The sequence below is a fragment of the Onychomys torridus genome, chromosome 18 (genome assembly GCF_903995425.1).
Source record: "Onychomys torridus chromosome 18, mOncTor1.1, whole genome shotgun sequence".
NCBI classification, from domain to species: Eukaryota; Metazoa; Chordata; class Mammalia; order Rodentia; family Cricetidae; genus Onychomys; species Onychomys torridus.
The window spans coordinates 30,929,899-30,947,729 of NC_050460.1; the positions used below are offsets into that span (position 1 = coordinate 30,929,899).

At 41.2% G+C, this 17,831-nt stretch overlaps 1 protein-coding gene across 2 annotated transcripts in view; it reads right to left on the reverse strand.

Annotated features, from left to right (window-relative positions):
• The window catches only part of Uggt1 (UDP-glucose glycoprotein glucosyltransferase 1), a 135,705-nt gene that overhangs the window by 58,548 nt on the left and 59,326 nt on the right, over window positions 1-17,831 (reverse strand). For both annotated transcript variants that reach the window (XM_036167340.1, XM_036167341.1), the window contains 5 exons: window positions 15,617-15,736; window positions 11,428-11,513; window positions 4,505-4,640; window positions 3,010-3,141; window positions 288-452 (listed from right to left, as the gene is read on the reverse strand). In XM_036167340.1, the coding sequence (XP_036023233.1) occupies window positions 288-452; window positions 3,010-3,141; window positions 4,505-4,640; window positions 11,428-11,513; window positions 15,617-15,736 (639 nt within the window). The remainder of the gene's footprint in view (window positions 1-287; window positions 453-3,009; window positions 3,142-4,504; window positions 4,641-11,427; window positions 11,514-15,616; window positions 15,737-17,831) is intronic.

The following is a 17,831-nucleotide window of genomic DNA, read 5'->3' on the forward strand; positions in this document are numbered from 1 at the left end:
AAATAAATAAATAAATAAATAAATGGATGAATAAAAATAAATAAATAAATGAAAAGAAAAAGAAAATAGCACAGTTTTTTTTTTTTGGTTTATTTTTGTTTTTTGACATGATCTCACTGTAGCCCTGGCTGTCCTGGAACTCACAGAGATCCACCTGCCTCCTCCTGAGAACTGAGATTAAAGTCATGTGTTATAATGCCCTGCATAATACAGAATTTTATTGCCTACTAAGAAGCTACAAGGTATAAATCATTTGCTTTCAAAGTTGGCCTGAAAATACCACTCACCAAATACACCGCCCTCTGGAAGAAGGTAGTGGTCTCCAAGATCTTGTGCATTGTAATGGTTTCCAGCTCATCAGGATCTAGCTGTTCCTTTTCAAAGGGCATGCCATTGAACAAAACAACAGGCAAGGGACCAACACCAGTCTGCTCATAGTAGCCTCTTGCTTCCTAGAAAAGGACAAAAAGAAAACACATGTTCCTCCTCACAACACACACAGAACAAAACATAGTTTCTTACATGCCTGTTTAATTTTACAAAGTTACCAGGGCTAGGAAGATGACTGAATGTGTGAAACACTTGCTGTAAACCCAGTGACCTGAATTTTATCTCCAGAACCCACACAACAGGCAATACAAAGTTGTCATCTGACCTCCACATGCAAGCACACAACGATAGCAAATAGAAATGAATTGTTAAAAAGAACAAAAGAAGGGCTGGAGAGATGACTCAGTCCTTATGAGCATGTGCTGCTCTTGCAAAGCACCTGAGTTCTGTTCCCAGCCATCCACATGGTGGTTCTGTAACTGCAGTTCCTCTGAGTCAGACGCCCTCTATTTGTCTCAGTGGTCTCCAGCACACAAATGGAGCACATATTCACAAATATACACACACAAATAAATAAATCTTTTTAAAAAAATAACAGAATATAGCAAAAGAAATGACTAAAGCTATTTCTTTCTTTTTTAAGTGGTATGGAAACCAGCCGCTTTGTAAGTTAATTTTTAAGAAAGTGGTATCATAATTAATATCTTGCTTGGTAAATGTGAAATTAAATTACTGAACTTTAAGAAACAAAAACTTTACAGACTAGGGACTGTGTAGATGTCTGTCTATGTGTGTGGACAGTCCTCCAGGCTTCTAAAACTGCATCATGTATACCATGCTCATCATTGTACAACAAAACTTTCTGCAGTTGTTGGACGCATATTCTCTACTCCCCCAGTACAGCACTTACTGACAGCCAGCAGCCTCAAGCCCAGAGGACCAAAGAGCCCCAGGGAACTGTTCCCACAGTGGCAGCTGACAAAGAGGGCCAAGCAGAATGTGCTGGTTGAATAAAGCAGGGAAGCGGCAAGCAGCTGCAGATGTTACTGCAGCAACTGGGGATACCTAGGAGCCTTCTTCTTAAGTCTCTTTACCTCTGTAGAGACAAGAGACTTGCAGGGCCTGATTGTGAACTTTGAGCTACTTGAGCTCAGGCTCTTTCCCCTGCTCAATCGGCTTTCCCGGATTGGTCCTTTTTTCACCTTATTTGCACATTTACATTCAGCCAAGTAGACATGTCTTTACATTTGGACATTCAGGGGCTGCAGAGTCCTAACTGCTGCAGGCGCCAATGGAGGAAGAGAAGGAAGATTTCAGAGCCCAGATGCACAGCTGCTCTGCTCCTGCTTTCTTCAGAGAAGAACTCTGAAGACCTCAGCACCCAGCTAGCGTCTAGCCAGGCTGCTCACTGAGAAGCAAACTGCTCTCAAGAACTGCCATAGACAGATCTGTCGGCTCCCTGTGCCCACGGCTTCTGCCCCAGCCTAGGAACCCACTCCAGCCTGCCTCAAGGAGTCAGCTACCATCGGCTTCTTTCCACATCTTTCCACAGTAGGATGGGCTGTAAAAGGGAACTGATTCTTCCATTCTTACAGTTGCTTCCAACCTCCAAAGATCTTGTTTACTAAATTATTAATTTTTATAGCACTTTTTAAAAACCAAAGTACAGCAAAGTATTTTCTAATATTCTCACAGTATAAGAATAAATGTTTTGATTATAGGTATGTAAATATGTACAAACTGGTCACAAAGTACTTGGTTTTATGTCATGCCCCTTCCCCCAAAAAATAAAACTGAAGTCTTCTCTTCTTTCATCTTTATGTGAGTTGAGTTTGGAGGCTCAAACTCAGGTCATCAGGCTTGTACAGTAAGCATCTATACCAATAAGCAATTTCCCTGGCTCTAGTTATTTCATTTCTTCTATTTTTTCTTCTTCTTCTTCCTCTCCCTCTTCTTCCTCCTCCTCCTCCTTCCTCTTCTTCTGTTGTTGTTTTTCAAGACAGGGTTTCTCTGTGTAGTTTTGGTGGCTGTCCTGGAACTCGCTCTGTAGACCAGGCTGGTCTTGAACTCAGAGATCCACCTGTCTCTGCCTCCAGAGTGCTGGGATTAAAGGTGTGCACCACCACCACCCTGATAGTTAATTATTTCTTAAAACTGACACATCTGGAACCTGAACAATGACATAAAGTCAAACGATACATATTGTGCCATACACTACCTCCTGGTTCTATACCTCCAATAGGTTTTATACAGAACATACTTCATACAAGTATAACTACTATATGATGAAAAAGTAATTGTTTTCCAATTTAAAAGTTAACATGCAAGTTAAAAAAAAAAGTACTATTTTCTGAAATAGAATCCCTTTTCAAAGATTGACAAGTGAGGCTAGATGTGGTAGCAACATGCCTTTAATCCCAGCACTCACAGGGTAGAGACAGCTGATCTCTGTGAGCTCAAGGCCAGTCAAGGGCTGCACAGTAAGATCCTGTCTCCAAAGGAAGGGTGGGTGGGGAAGGGAGGATGGGGACTAAAAAGTGGTCTGTCTACATTTTGAAATGCTAAGTACTGAGCATTTTCATCAACACCCCACTATAGACACTATCCAATGCAAGGAGGACAGTCCATGCTGCAGTCAAGTTAAAATACCAAGGAAATAAGTTCGAAAGAATGTGTTACCTTCCGGTTCTGATCGTAAGCAGAATCAATGCCCAGAATGCTATTCACTTCGACATATGGGTATTTCTTCTGCAAGACACTGACCACATGTTCAACTTTCACTTTTTCTCCAGTCCTCACCTTGTTATAGATCTAAAGAAAGAAAAATAGGTAACCAACTACACTTTTAAATCCAAATTTCAAATGTGATGAAATCTCTAACACAATAGAAAAATACGACTATTTGTCTTAAAAAGCAAACTGGAACTTCTTAGTAACACTATCATTTCAATATTCCTCGTAAGACACCACTCATGAAGAACTAGAGATCTTTCTTTCTTCTTCTTCTTCTTCTTCTTCTTCTTCTTCTTCTTCTTCTTCTTCTTCTTCTCCTCCTCCTCCTCCTCCTCCTCCTCCTCCTCCTCCTCCTCCTCTTCTTCTTCTTCTTCTTCTTCTTCTTCTTCTTCTTCTTCTTTTTTAAGGACAGAATACTACTATCATGAAGGTCTAGCTTGAAACTAACTTGCTGTGTAGATCAGGCTGGCCAGGAATTCAAAGATGCCCCTGAGTGTTAGGACTAAAGATTTCTTGAAATGATCTTATCAGTTCATAAACACATTATATCCCAAATGCAGGAAAGCAAAAATGCTTTGAGAAGTATCAGAAGCCAGCTGTGGTAAAATATGCCAGAGAGAGCCAGCACTTGGGAAGCTGAGGGAAGTAGACCAGAATTTTAGGCTAGCCTGGGCTATACAGAAAGACCCTATCTCAGAAGAAAAAACAAAAAGCAACCAGGTGTGGTGCTGCACATCTAACACCCTGCACTGGGGAAGTAAAAGCAGAATAAAAAGCCCAAGGTCATCTTAAACTACAGTGTGTTCAAGGTTAGCGCCAGCTGTGAGAGTGCCTAAAAAAAAGGAGGAGAAGGCAGAGGAGGAGCAGGAGGTGGTGGAGGAAAGGAAAGAGGGGGACAAGGAGAAGATGAAAAGAAACCATAAGACAGTCTCAAAAGAAAAAAGACTGATTAAAAACAACAACAAAAACAAACAAACAAAAAAAGCAGAGAACATCATATTGCCCAAAGGCATTAACTGATGATTTCATATAACCAAAGTGCAGAGTACTCTAACACACTAGCCTGACTCCTAAGGAACCACATCTAATGGCCAGCACTATGGCTGAACAAGCCTGACAACCAAGCTTGATCCCCAGATCCTATGGTGGAAGGAGAGAATCCACTCAGAAGGTCATCCTCTGGACCTCCATACATGTACCATAGCACACACATGCCCCCTCCCCATAATAAATTCTAAACATTAAAATAAACACAGCAATCTATTATATTCATATCAGTGACTTAAAGTATAAGGAGCCCTGAAATATAAAACCCAAGAGTTTATATAAGAATTTATTTTACCTTTTCTTTTTTCGGAAATACAAAATACTACTACTACAAACTGTTTTAGAGTAAGTTAACTTTTTTAAAAAGTATTTGCCATTTTGAACAAAAACATACGTGTGTGAGAGTTTGGAAGGCATGATAACCATCCACTTCTTGGACAACATAATTATACGCTCTCAGAACAGCAACTCCAGCGTCTTGCATGCCATCAACATCTTCCGAGTCATTGACCACAAAGATAAAACCAATCCTGCAGAGAACAAAAAGTGCATTTTAAAGAAAGCAATCAGCTAGAGGCAGGTGGGGCCCAGCTGTCCATTCCTAACCGAGAAGGAAGCCCACATCCCACTCTAAACAAGGGTGGCAAAGGTACACACATCATTTAAAAAACAAGAGTAGGGTCACAGAATAGGTTAGGCTTTCTACACTTAAAGCCCTTTCAGAGTCTTGAATAGACTTCTTTCTGACATGAAGAGTATTGCTACAGGGATAGGTCGAAATTCTGTTCTGCTTTTAACTGGAGGACTGGAGAAATAGCTCAACTATTAAGAGCACTGCTGCTCTTGCAGAGTACGGTTCCGTTCCCAGCACCCACAATCAGATGGCTTGCAAGGGCCTCTAACTCCAGTTTCAGAGCATCTGATGTCCAATAATAGCCTCTGTGGGTACTGCACATATATGTGGGGCACATACACATAAAGAGTAAATAAGTAAATTTTAAAAACCCAGAAATAGAAATTGAAAAAAATTTAAATATAACTAAAGCAATATAAAAAGAAGCCAGGATGGCAGTGCATGCCTTTAATCCCAGCACTCAGGAAGCAGAAACAGGTAGATCTCTGAGTTCAAGGTCAGCCTGGTCTATAAGCAGAGCTACATAGTGAGACCCTATCTTTAAAAAAAACAAACCCCACACAGAAAAACAAAAAATACCTGCTTTGAAAAAAAGGGAAAAAAATTAAAAAAAAAAAAAAAAACTATCAAGAGAAGGAAATGAAAATCCACAAACTAGCAGACAATCCTTGAAAAACACACATCTGAAAAAGGACTAGTATCAAAAAATTAAAAATGACTCTTGAAACTCAGTATTAAACAAACAACAACATTTAAAAACAGAACTTTGTCCACATAAAAATCTGTACATGGAATTTATAAGCTTCATTGATAACTGCTCAAATTTGCAGAAAGCAATATGCAGACTCTGGTTAGTTTTCATCACTTGACACAAATCTAACCATATCTGGGAAGAGAGAATCCCAACTGAGGAACTGACTCCATCATATTATCCTGTGTATGTCTTTAGAGTCTTTCCTTCATGAATGATTTATGTGGAAGGACCTGGCCTACTGTGGGTGGCGACCCCTGGGCAGGTGAGCCTGGGCCTTGGAGGACAAGACAGCAAGCAGCTGTTCCTCCATGTTCTCTGCTCCAGTTCCTGCCTGACTTCTTCCTTGACTGTTCTTCACGTCTACTGTAAGCTGTAAAATGAAATAAGCCCTTTCCTCCCTGAGTTGCTTTTGGCATGGTGACTATCACCACAGCAGAAAGCAAACAAAAACAGAAATTGGTACCAGGATCATTGGGCGTTGCTGTGATAGACCTGGTCATGTGAATTTTGGAAGGCTTGCAGAAGTGCTTGGACCTCTGGATTGGAAAAGTCATTGAGTGTTCAAAGTTTAATGGGCTATTCTGTGAAAGCTTGGAAGATAGGACCATTGAAAGAAATGCCTGGCTACTGAAGTGTCAGAGAGAAGCAAAGACTCTGTCAGGGATATACATGTAAATGTTTTGAATTAAGAATATGTAGTTTCTGATCAGCTAAAGAATCAGCTGTGATTAACAAGAGACCAGCACTACTGAAGTGAAACCTTGGCTTTCCTGGGACAATTAATGTCGGTTATCTGAGGCTGCAAGATCAGCTGTGATTTGCTAAGAGACCAGTGGCATTGAGGTAAACTCTTCAAAGTTTCTGAAGAGTCAGCATACAGAGGCTATGCTACAGAGGGGACCAAGGCTGCATCTCAAGCTGGCAGCCAAACAGAATGCTGTGTAGGACTCTCACATGTGGCACTGGTTTTGAAGGTACGGACAGGTCACAGAGAGCAACTGAGGCCCTGGTGCTGGGAGAAGCTAGGAAAGGCCACTGGGTGAAGGTGCGGCCTCAACTGCAGTGAAGACCCCAGAGGTCATGAAGAAGCTGAGGCTTGGCACTGTGAGAAATTAAAAGGTCACTGGTGAAGATGCAGCCTTAGTTGCAATGACGACCTCAGGATTGAAGGGATAATAGAGAAAAGCTGAGGCTTGGAACCATGTGGCAGGGTCAGGTCCCTGGAGAGAGGGTGGGAGAGGCCATTGAAAATGGTGCACCCTCAGCTGCAGTAGAGACTCCGGCATATTGGAGATGACAGGTCTGTGGGAGGACTACTGAGGAAAGCAAGCATGAAGTTAAGTACACCTGAGTCTAACACAAGTTGTGTACTGTGGGTGGGGTCACTAAAGAGGTGGGGCTACCCAAGCCCTCTGGAGCTCAGAAAATCTTGAGTCCTAGGTGTCAGACACTGAGCTGGTTACATTGTTGTATTTGGGTTTTGTTTTGACCTGGTTCTTTCCTCTTGGAATAAGAAAAATGTACCTTATTTTTGTATTTTCCAGAAGCTCACAGTTGAGAAAGTTTGGATTTTCTAAGAGATGCTAGCTATCCTGAAGTGAATGAATTTTTACAAATATTTTGAATTATGTGTGTATGTGTTTGTGTGTGGGCATGGGAACAACAGTGCGGGTGCCTGGAGAGGCTAGAGGTGTTAGAGCTGGGGTTACAGAGGGGTTACAGCTCCCTGTTAGGAATGCTGGCAATTAAACTTGGATCCTTTGGAAGAGTTGTATTTGGTCTTAACTGCTGAGATATCTCTCTAGATCCTGAGGCTGAACTTTGAAGTAATGGAATTTCCAAAGACTTAAGAATTTTTAAATGTTGGACTGTGCTTTATGTGATATTAATATTAACATGAGATCTTGAGGACAAAAAAAAAAAAAGGTTATGGCTTAATAGTGATATAATTTTGTGTTAAGCTGATAAAGTGCCAGTTGTGTTGGTAAGTTTTTATCAACTCAACAGAAACCCAGATATACCTGGGAAGAATGAATCCCAGTGGAGGAATTACTTTAGTCAGATAATCCTTGAGCATGTCTATGAGGCACTTCCTTGACTCATGATTAATATGGAGGAGCCTAACCCACTCCAGGCAATGCCCACCTTGGTAAGTCATCCTGGGTAGTATAAGAAAGCAAACTGAGCAAGACTCCAGGAGAAAGCCAGTAAGCAGCATTCCTCCATGGCTTTTCTTTCAGGCCTTGCCTCCAGGTACCCGCCTGGAGTTTCTGCCCTGACTCCCTTTTCATGATGGACTGTAAACTATAAGATGAAATAAACTCTTTTCTGCCCAAGTTGTTTCTGGAAGAAATAGTGTTTATCACACCAACAAAAAGTGGACTAAAATAATGCCCTTCAAAGGTGAAAGGATAGACAAAATATGGTATAATCACATAATGAAATATTACTCAGTGATTAAAAGAAATTAGGAGGCTGGGAGTAGCAGTACATGCCATGGGAAGCTGACGCAGGAGAATCAGGAGTTCTAGGCCAGCCTGGATTACATGGATGGATGGATGGATGGATGGATAGAAATTTTTTTATCAACTCTCACAACTAAATAACCTGAATTATTTAGCACATTGCTAAATGAAACAAGTCAGTCTAAAAAGCTACATACTACATAGCTGCAATTATATGGCATTCTGAAAAGGATAAAAACTATGAGGATAACTAAAATGTCAGTTGTGTCCAAAGGTTCAAGTTAATGGAGGGAAGGGCAAACATGTAGCATGGGGGACTTTTAGGGCAGTGATTTTAGTTGGCATGTATAATGTAAACAGTTAATATTCTACCTCTGTCAAAATCCATAGCATGAGCAATGTCAACAAGGAACCATAATATATATTATAGAGTTAGTTAACGATGTCAATCAATCAACATAGATTTGTGTGGCCCTGGCGATTAAACCTAGAATCTCAACTATGTTAGCCAAGTGTTCTACTACTGAGCTAACTCCCCCAGCCATTTAATCAACATGATTTAGTTTTTGCTTATTGATTTATAAGGTTTCTTTGAGACAGAGTATGTGTAACCTACACTGACCATACTATAAAGCCCAGGCTAGTCTCAAACTTGGGATTCCCCTGCCTCTGCCTCCCAAGTGCTAGGAATTCAAGCCTGTGTCAGCAGACCCATTTAATTGGGCATCCTTCCTTTTTTGTTTTTCTTATTGTTTTTGGGACAGGGTCTCACTGTGTAGTTCTGGCTGTCCTGGAACTCATTTTGTAGATCAGGCTGTCCGTGAACTCACAGAAACCTACCCACCTTTGCCTCCCACATGCTGGGATTAAAGGTGTGCACCACAATGTTAGGCTTGATAACTGGGCTTCTAAAAGGCAGTCTACTATAATACAATGGAATTTTATTCAGTCACAAAGAAAAGTATAATTTGTACAAAATGGGTGGAGCTGAAGATAATGTTAAACAAAATAAGCCAAACGCTGAAATAAACATGCATGCATATGCACACAGATGTATGCATACACACTCACGTGTACGTACACATACACACACACACACACACACACACACACACACGGGAGCCAGACACATAAGAAAACATATATGTGTAAGAGAGGGCTAATCACAGTTGTCAGCTTGACACAACTGGCAAGGGAGAACCTCAATTGAGGAGCTGCCTGCTGGGTTGGACTGTGGTCATATCTGTATGGCTTTTTGAGATTGCTGATTGATACGGGAGGGTCCATCCCACTGTGAGTGGTAACTCGATAGGCAAGTGGGCTAGCTGATATAAAAAAGCCAGCTGAACAAGCCATAAGAATAGCACACCAGCAAGAAGCATTCTTACATGGTCTCTGCTTTAGTTTCTGCTATGGATTCCTGACTTAGTTTCCCATGATGATGCACTGTAAAATTGAACTAAAGCCTTTCTTCCACAAGTAACTTTGGGTCATGGTGTTTTATCACAATATCACAAACAAGAAGACACACATATACACAAGAACAACACAGCAGAAGAAGAGAAGAGGGACACAGGAGAGCAATAGGAGTGAACATGAGCAAAGGATAGTGACATAGTACATATGGAAATGTAACAACTATGAGCATATTTATCAACTAAGAACTGTTAATAGTGGGCCCGATGCGGTGGCACACACCTATAATCCCAGAACAATCTCACTAAGTTCTATGTCAGTCTGGTCTTCATAGTGAGATCCTATCTCAAAAAAAAAAAAAAAAAAAAGTATCAGTTATCTAGTGATGTGTGCATGTGTAGACAGAGAGATTTGTTTTCAAGTTAACTTGGTATCTTTTAAAACTTTACTTATGACATAAACCATGTAATTAGAAAAAGTAGCCTAAACATCCTTATGTAGGCAAGTTGACACCTAATTACACCACCAGAATCTCATTATCTCTTTACAACTAAGTCTACTTCCCATCTCCAGTTTCTAGTTGGGCATCTGTTTTTTGTTTTTGTTTTTGTTTTTGTTTTTGTTTTTGTTTTTTTTAGGTAAGGCAAAAACTTCAGGCTTTTGTATCTCCTGGGTACCTCCCTTACTAGATAGTCCCAGGGAGTCCCTTGGGAGTCTGCATCCTTTCCACAGCTTGTATCAGCCAGTGTCACAGGGCAGAACCACATTCCCCACACCAAGAGCAAAAAGTCAACCTATCTGTCACTCCCCTTCATGTGCCCAGGGCTCAAGTGCCTTCTTTCCCTTCATCTGTAATCTTGTCCTCAGCACAACTGTACAAATGTTTAGGGTCCACTGTGTACCATAAACCAAGTGACATGTTCTCAGATTCCCCTCTAAACAAAGAATAGCTATGGTTGTAATTTAGCAATTTATTTCTCCATTTCCAGGTGGCATTCAAATTTTAATGACAGATTTCACTGCATTCAACAGCCTCTGCTTGTCTGGTCTTCATAGTTCTCCTTTTCTTCAAAGCCCTTGGAAACCCCCGTCCTCCCCACAGAGCTCCATGTTTCCTAAAGCACTTGATCAAACACATTCTTACACAGAGTCAGGTATGCAAAGCTTTGTTCCGAAACGGCAAACAGGACAGACATCGTTCATACAAGCCTACCACAACTCAGTGCTGGGCTGTGAACACATTGTAATGTTTCTTTTGTCTTTTAGTTTCTTCATTTTTAAGAACTCAAATTTAAGGGGGCACAGAGGTACACGCCTTTAAGCCCAGCACTTGGGAGGCAGAGGCAGGTGGATCTCTGTGAGCTCAACACCAGCCTGGGCTACACAATGAGTTCCAGGATAGTCAGAGTTACATAGTGAGACCCTGTCTTGGAAAAAAATAAATAACTCAAATTTTATCAACATGCAAACTTACCAGAATTATTACAGACAGTAAGGGAAAGTATCTTAACACATATATATGTAAAACACATATATGTGTGTATGTGTATGTATGTATATGTATGTATGTATGTATGTATATATATATAATTGTTTATGAAAAGAACAGGGAAACCCAGCTACCTGGTATCCAGTTGGTAGACCTGGCAACACAGCTAACATAGATGTATCTGTCTGTCTCTACAGAAAGCTACTTAACATTCTAAAGCATTTAGTCCTTGAAAGTCAAACAAAATCCACTAGAAAGCTCTCTGTTGAAATTAGAAACGGGCTTTTCTATGTGGACATGCATCCAGGAAAACTCCCTTCCAGCAGGAAGCAAGTGAAGACCACAAACTATTTTCACACATCTAGCTGTTAATAATTCAATGGTGGTAAGCTTCTGTGTGTTGAGAATGAAATTCTTAGTCCCAAAAGACAGGCATCTTACCAAGAAGAAGATAAAACTGCCATTAGTGACTCCAACTATTAATTATACTACAATTCAATGAAACCAGACATGTAATCCAAATAACAAACCAAACCTCAGCTAAGTGACCCAGTGTTACCTTAATGGTATGTGATTGCTGAGGAACATCTCAGCTATGCTAATCAACTCAGCTGTGGTCTCATGTACAGGATCAACAATAAAAACCTGTCAGAGGAAAAAGAAAAAGAACCCATGAAATGGCATTCAAGCACTCCTGGGCCAAGAGAAATGACACAAACCGTCATACATGAGGCCAATCTTCCCCAGTACTACTGAACCACATATAAAGAGAGTGATGGATAAAATAGCAGCTGCCGCCCTCAACAGTCAAATCTGGTAGTGGGAAGAGATGTGACTTTTTTTTCATGGATTTGACTGGTGACAACCCAGACTACTGATGCCTGCCTATTCTACCATACCAAATAAATCTCAGTTTTATCAGCTCTCCCACCCTTTTGTTGTATTTGCTTCTAAGGCTCCCAGAACGAACAATTAATTTTGAACTCAATTTTTAAATCATAGCAATAGCGATGACGTACTAAGTCCTCAATAAGTGCTAACCAGTTTGTATATATTCTCTACATGATGAAGTTACTCATGGTTGAGGCTGCGAATCATTTGGTCAAGTGTTCAGCAAGCATGCAAGAGGCTCTGGATTGGAACTCCAGCATGAATACTGCAGTCCTCGCTCCTGGGAGCTAGGGGATCTGGAGTTCAAAGTCATCCTCAACTATATGAGTTTAAAGGCCAGCCTGAGGCACATAAAAATCATCTAAAAAAAACTTTTTAAAAACAAAAAACTAAAATTCACTCATATGGTAAGAAAGAGAAAGACCTGAATTTTGAAAAGAAAAGGGTAGTTTGAAGACTGAGAAAAATACAGGAGTGGCCAGATGGCTTAGTGCAGTGGTTCTCAACCTGCGGGTAGCACCCCCTTGGGGGGGGGGGGGCAAACATTCCTTTCACGGGGTCGCCTAAGGTCATCAGAAAACACAGATATTTACATTACAATTCACAACAATAGCAAAACTACAGTTTATGAAGTAGCAATGAACTAGTCAACACAGCATGAGGACTGTGTTAAAGGGTCGCAGCATTAGGAAGGTTGAGAACCACTGGCTTAGGGGGTCATGTGTTGCCAATTCTGAAAACAAGTCCAATCTCTGGACCCACATAATAGGAGAGAACCAACTCCTGAAGGTTGTCCTCTGACTTACATGCACACACTGTAACACAGAGAATTAATACATGAAATAAAAAGCTACAATTAAAAGAGAGAATACAGAGGGTTGTTTCCCATACAAATCTCAAGGCAACCTTGGCTCCTGTCTCTCTTCTACAGTTAAGAGGAAGAGACACAGAAATGACAGGGAATGGGGTGGGGACTTAGCTCAGTGGTAGAGTGCTTGCCTTTGCTTCGCAAGTGCAAGGCCCTGGGTTCAATTTTCAGCTCCAAAAAAAAAAAAAACAAAAGAAATGACAGGGGAGAGAGATCTGCTAAGACACTTCTCTCTCTGTCTCTCGAAAGCAGGGAAAGGAGGGGTGGGGATGGGGGTGAGAAGGGGAATGAAGAGTTAAGAGGTTAACTAAATTACTAGATGTGTAGAATTAAGATATTAGCGCTCAGGAGGCCCTGCCTCTTCCCGGGGGGCTGGAAACAGTTAATGACTGGTGCGAAGGGAGAGACATTTTCTGAAATAGGTAGCCACTGGAAAGTTGTCCATGCTCCAGTAAAAAATCCTTCATCTATGCTCCTCTAAGTAACCCTACACGCTGTCACCTTGACATAAGCCAGAGTCACTGGGAAGAAGGACCCTCAACTGAGAAAAGGCTTCCATCAGACTGGTGTGTGGGCTAGTCACTGGTGCATTTTCTTAATGAATGAATGACGTAGGTGGGTCCAGCACACTGCGGCAAGTGGTGCTGCTGTGAAACACAGCAGACTGAGCGAGCCATAGGAGCAAGCTAGTAAGCAGCTTCTTCAGAGCTTCTATTTCAGTTTCTGTCTCCAGGTTCCTTCCCTGCCTCCCTCTCATGGTGCACTGTAAGCTGTAAGATGAAAGCAAACCTTTCTCACAATATTGGTTTTGGTTACAGTCTTTATTAAAGCAATAGAAAGCAAACTAGGACAGAAACGGAGCTAATACTGTGACACACCTGGCCGTGTTGTTTTGGGGAAGACAGTGAAAGTGGTTGGAACTCTGGGCTGAAAAAGTCATTAGTGCTCAGACTTAAACGAGCCATTATCAGAGCTTGGAAATGTTCCTCAGGCCAGTACACAGCACAGCAGGTATGGTCCAGAGGAGGCAAGGCTGCATTTCATGCTGGCAGCCAAACTTGTGCTGTTTAAGAGTATCCCACATAGTACTGGGTTTGAAGGCATAAAGAGGTCACGAAGAGCAGCTGAAGACTGGCACCATAGGAGAGGTCAAGAGAAGCCATTGGTGAAGGTACAGCCTCAGGTGCAGTGGAAACCCCAGTATTCAAGGGGGTCATAGAGAGAAGGTGAAGCTTGTCATCATGTGTCAAGGTCAGAGTCCCTGAAGAGAGCCAAGGTGAGGCTACTGGTAAAGGTGCAGCCCAGGTGCCTTGGAGACACTAACATATTGGAGATTTAAGGACAGTGAGACAGCCACCAAGAAGTGGCAGCTGTGTAGTGGACAGGCCTGAGCCTACTAAACAAGGTGCAGTGCTACAGACACACAGCTGGGGAGGTGGAGCTGCCCGACCCTGGGAGCAGAGGATCATGAGTAGCCCAGATACCAAGAACTAGCAAGAAGTAGCCTTCTACACTGCTGAACTTCGGGTGTGATGTGATTGTGACAAGAGCTTACTGTTGAAGACTTTGGACATTTACAGATATGTTGGATACTCTAAAGAGAGCTTAAACTTTAAAATGTTTGCATTTTTTTATTTTTATTTTATTTAGTGTGTGTGTGTGTGTGTGTGTGTGTGTGTGTGTGTGTGTGTGTGTGTGGTTTTTCGAGACAGGGTTTCTCTGTAGCTTTGGAGGCTGTCCTGGAACTCTCTTTGTAGACCAGGCTGGCCTTGAACTCACAGAGATCCAGCTGCCTCTGCCTCCCGAGTGCTAGGATTACAGGCGTGCACCACCACCACCCGGCAAGTGTTTGCATTTTTTAAAGACTGTGGTATATTTAATATTGTGATATTAGAATTAACATAACATCTTAGAAGCAGACAAGAAAGAAAAGTTTATGGTTTAATGGTGATGTGTTTGTGTGTCAAGGTGATGACAGGCCAATTGCGATGGTTACTGTTTTGTCAACTTGACAGAAGCTAGACTAATTTTAGAAGAGGGACCCTCAGCTGAAATAAATGCCTCCACTAGACTGGCCTTTTTGATTTACGATTGATGTGGGAGAGCCTAGCCCACTGTGGGTGGTGCTGTCCCTGCACAGGAGGTCTCAGGTTGTAAAAGAAAACAAGCTGAGCAAGTCATGGAGAGCAAGGCAGTAAGCAGCATTCTTCTGTGGTCTCTGTTTCAGTTCCTGCCCGAGTTCCATTCACAGTGAACTATAAGCTATAAGAAGGAAGAAGCTCTTTCCTTCCCAGTTGCTTTTTGGTCATGGAGTTTATCACAGCCATAGGAAGCAAACTAGGGCACTCTACTTAAACTCAATGGCTCACAAGAAAGAACAAGCGAAGGGGGTGGTTAATATATCACACCAAGAGCACTAACATCAGGACCAAAATATCTCACAACCTCGAGAACTCACTGAGAAGTACGACTAATTCCTCTGAACCAGATACTGAGGCACTCACTTCTCAAATGCAATGTCAAGCACCCCACTAGTTTTTCTTATGTTGTGCTCCTTACTTTCACTTAATAAGTTCAAAAAAATCTTTTGAGCCAATGATTAAGTTGTAACTTGAAATAAAAAGAAGTCTATTAACACATATACAAATGACATGACAGAAAAACAGTAGCCATGTATCTTTTGAGTTACAAAAAACAAAAAACCAACCACTCTCTTAAAACTTATACAGCACTTCTATAAACCTAAAATTTCTCTAGGAAAATAAAGTCTTAAAACATAAAACCATAAAGTGGCCCAGTGTGAACCTTCAGTTATGAATGAGGCACATGAGTCACACAGCAACATAGGTTGTCACACTGCTGCAACACAGACATATTCTGTCTGAACACTGTGCATATATAAAGAAACAACTGAACATTCTACATATGGTAGAAGAGAAGAGACGCAAAGAGGAACAGTTATGGGAAGGAGGGAAGGAGTTTTACTTACCATGTTATGCAAGTTTTTCCTGATCTGCCGTATAACACCAGGAAAAGTGGGTCGAAGTAACTCTTGTAAACTAGAAGGCCATGAATTGTATCGGCTATCAACCTCTAAGTTGTTCACCCACTTGAATAAAACAAAAAACACAACATGGTACATAAACATTAGTCATTGATGAGAAAAAAAAAAGATAATTAATGAGACTTTAAGAATCATATAATAGATGGTCATGGTGGCACATGCCTGTAATCCCAGCACTCGGGAGGCAGAGAGGGGAAAATCAGGTATTAAACTGTCCATGGCTATGTAGAGTTTGACGACAGCCTGGGCTATACAAGACCTTGTCTCCAGCAAATGCACAGGCAGAAGAAATAAGACTACTCTTAAACATACTGAATAGAAAAATATATTGAATAAAAAAATGAATAACTACAACATAGCCATAAAATAGGTAAAATTATTTGCAATTAACACAATCAACTAAAGACTAGTAGCAACAAATACAATTTAAAAAAAAAAATCAAGCAAACCATAGGAAACGAGACAAGAATAAAAATAATAAAACTAAGCTTGACATGGTGGCACACACCTTTAATCCCAACACTCGGGAGGCAGAGGCAGGTGGATCTCTGAAAGTTTGAAGCTAGCCTGGTCTACAAAGTGAGTTCCAGAACAGCCAGGGCTGTTATATAGAGAAATGCTGTCTCAAAAAAAAATATATATATATATATATAAATAATAATAAAAATACTAATAAGTGATCATCAGTAAACACAAATTCAATCACAATCTGTGAAATGTAAACAAAGCCACAAGAAAACTTCACATTCATTAACAGTTATTTTGTCAGTACCTGAGACTAGGCAAAAATACAGTGCACACAGGAACCCTCAGGCTACAGTGGTGTCTGCCACTCAATTAAAGAAAGATACAATAAAATTGAAGATCTGACTAGAACCACTAAGTAGTTCACATGCAGGTATCCATTCCAATTGAATCTCACATGTATGTGGAAGGAAAGGACACGGAGAGAGCCAATATGGCGGTATTTACCACAGTAGAAAGCAGAACAACACACTAAGAGTAAGCACCTGCTGTTTGAATAAGGAAGAGCAGGAGACGTACACCGCTATTTTCCTTACTTGTATGACAGAGCGCTCTGGAAGGGTACACAAGCAAATGGTCATGCTAGCCACCCAGGAGGAGAGATGGCTGATGATACAACGTCTACTATTACCTTCTGTGCTGACTGGCCTTGTGTCATCCTGACACAAGATAAGCTATCTGAGAGGAGAGAACCTCAATGCCTTTCAGCCTCTCCGGAAGACCCAGCCCACTGTAGGTGGTGCCACCCCTGGGCCATGGTCCTGGGTTCTGTAGGAAAGCAGGCTGAGCAAGCCAGTAAGCAGCACTCCTCCATGGCCCCTGCATCAGAGGAACCTCCAGGTTCCTGCCCTTTTTGTGTTCCTGTCCTGACTTCCTTCAATGATGAACAGTGATGTGGAAGTGTAAGCCGAATAAACCCTTTCCTCCCTAATTTGTTTTTTGGTCATGGTGTTTCACTACAGCAACAGAAACCCTAAGACACCTTTAGTATATCTTAAATTTTCAGCAATAAAAGTATAAATGGGGCTGGAGAGATGGCTCAGAGGTTAAGAGCACTGCTTATTCTTACAAAGGTCCTGAGTTCAATTCTCAGCAACCACATGGTGACTCACAACCATCTGTAATGAGATCTGGTGCCCTCTTCTGGCCTGCAGGGATACGTGCAGACAGAACACCATATACATAATAAATAAATAAATCTTTTTTTAAAAAAAGCATAAATGATGTTCTTTTAAAAATAAGTAAAATATGTTTTGTTTTGTTTTGTTTAAAATAGAACAACAGGAACTCTCACACAGTGTTGGTGTCTGGAACTCTCACTCTAGCCTGATGGACCTAATAAAGTTGAAGACCTTCCAATACCACCAAGCACGCCAGCTCTGATGAACTGTACCAGCCTCTCTAAAACTCTCTAAAACTCTTAAGAAAAACACGTTAAGAAACAAGATTTTCTAACAATGTGAATTTGTTTATTTGTTTGTTTGTTTGAGACAGGTTTCACTATGTAGCCCTGGATGTCCTGAAACTTACTATGTAGACCAGGCCGGTCTCAAACCCACAAAGATCCTCCTGCCTCAGCCTCCTGAGTACTGGGATTAAAGGCATGTGGCACTAT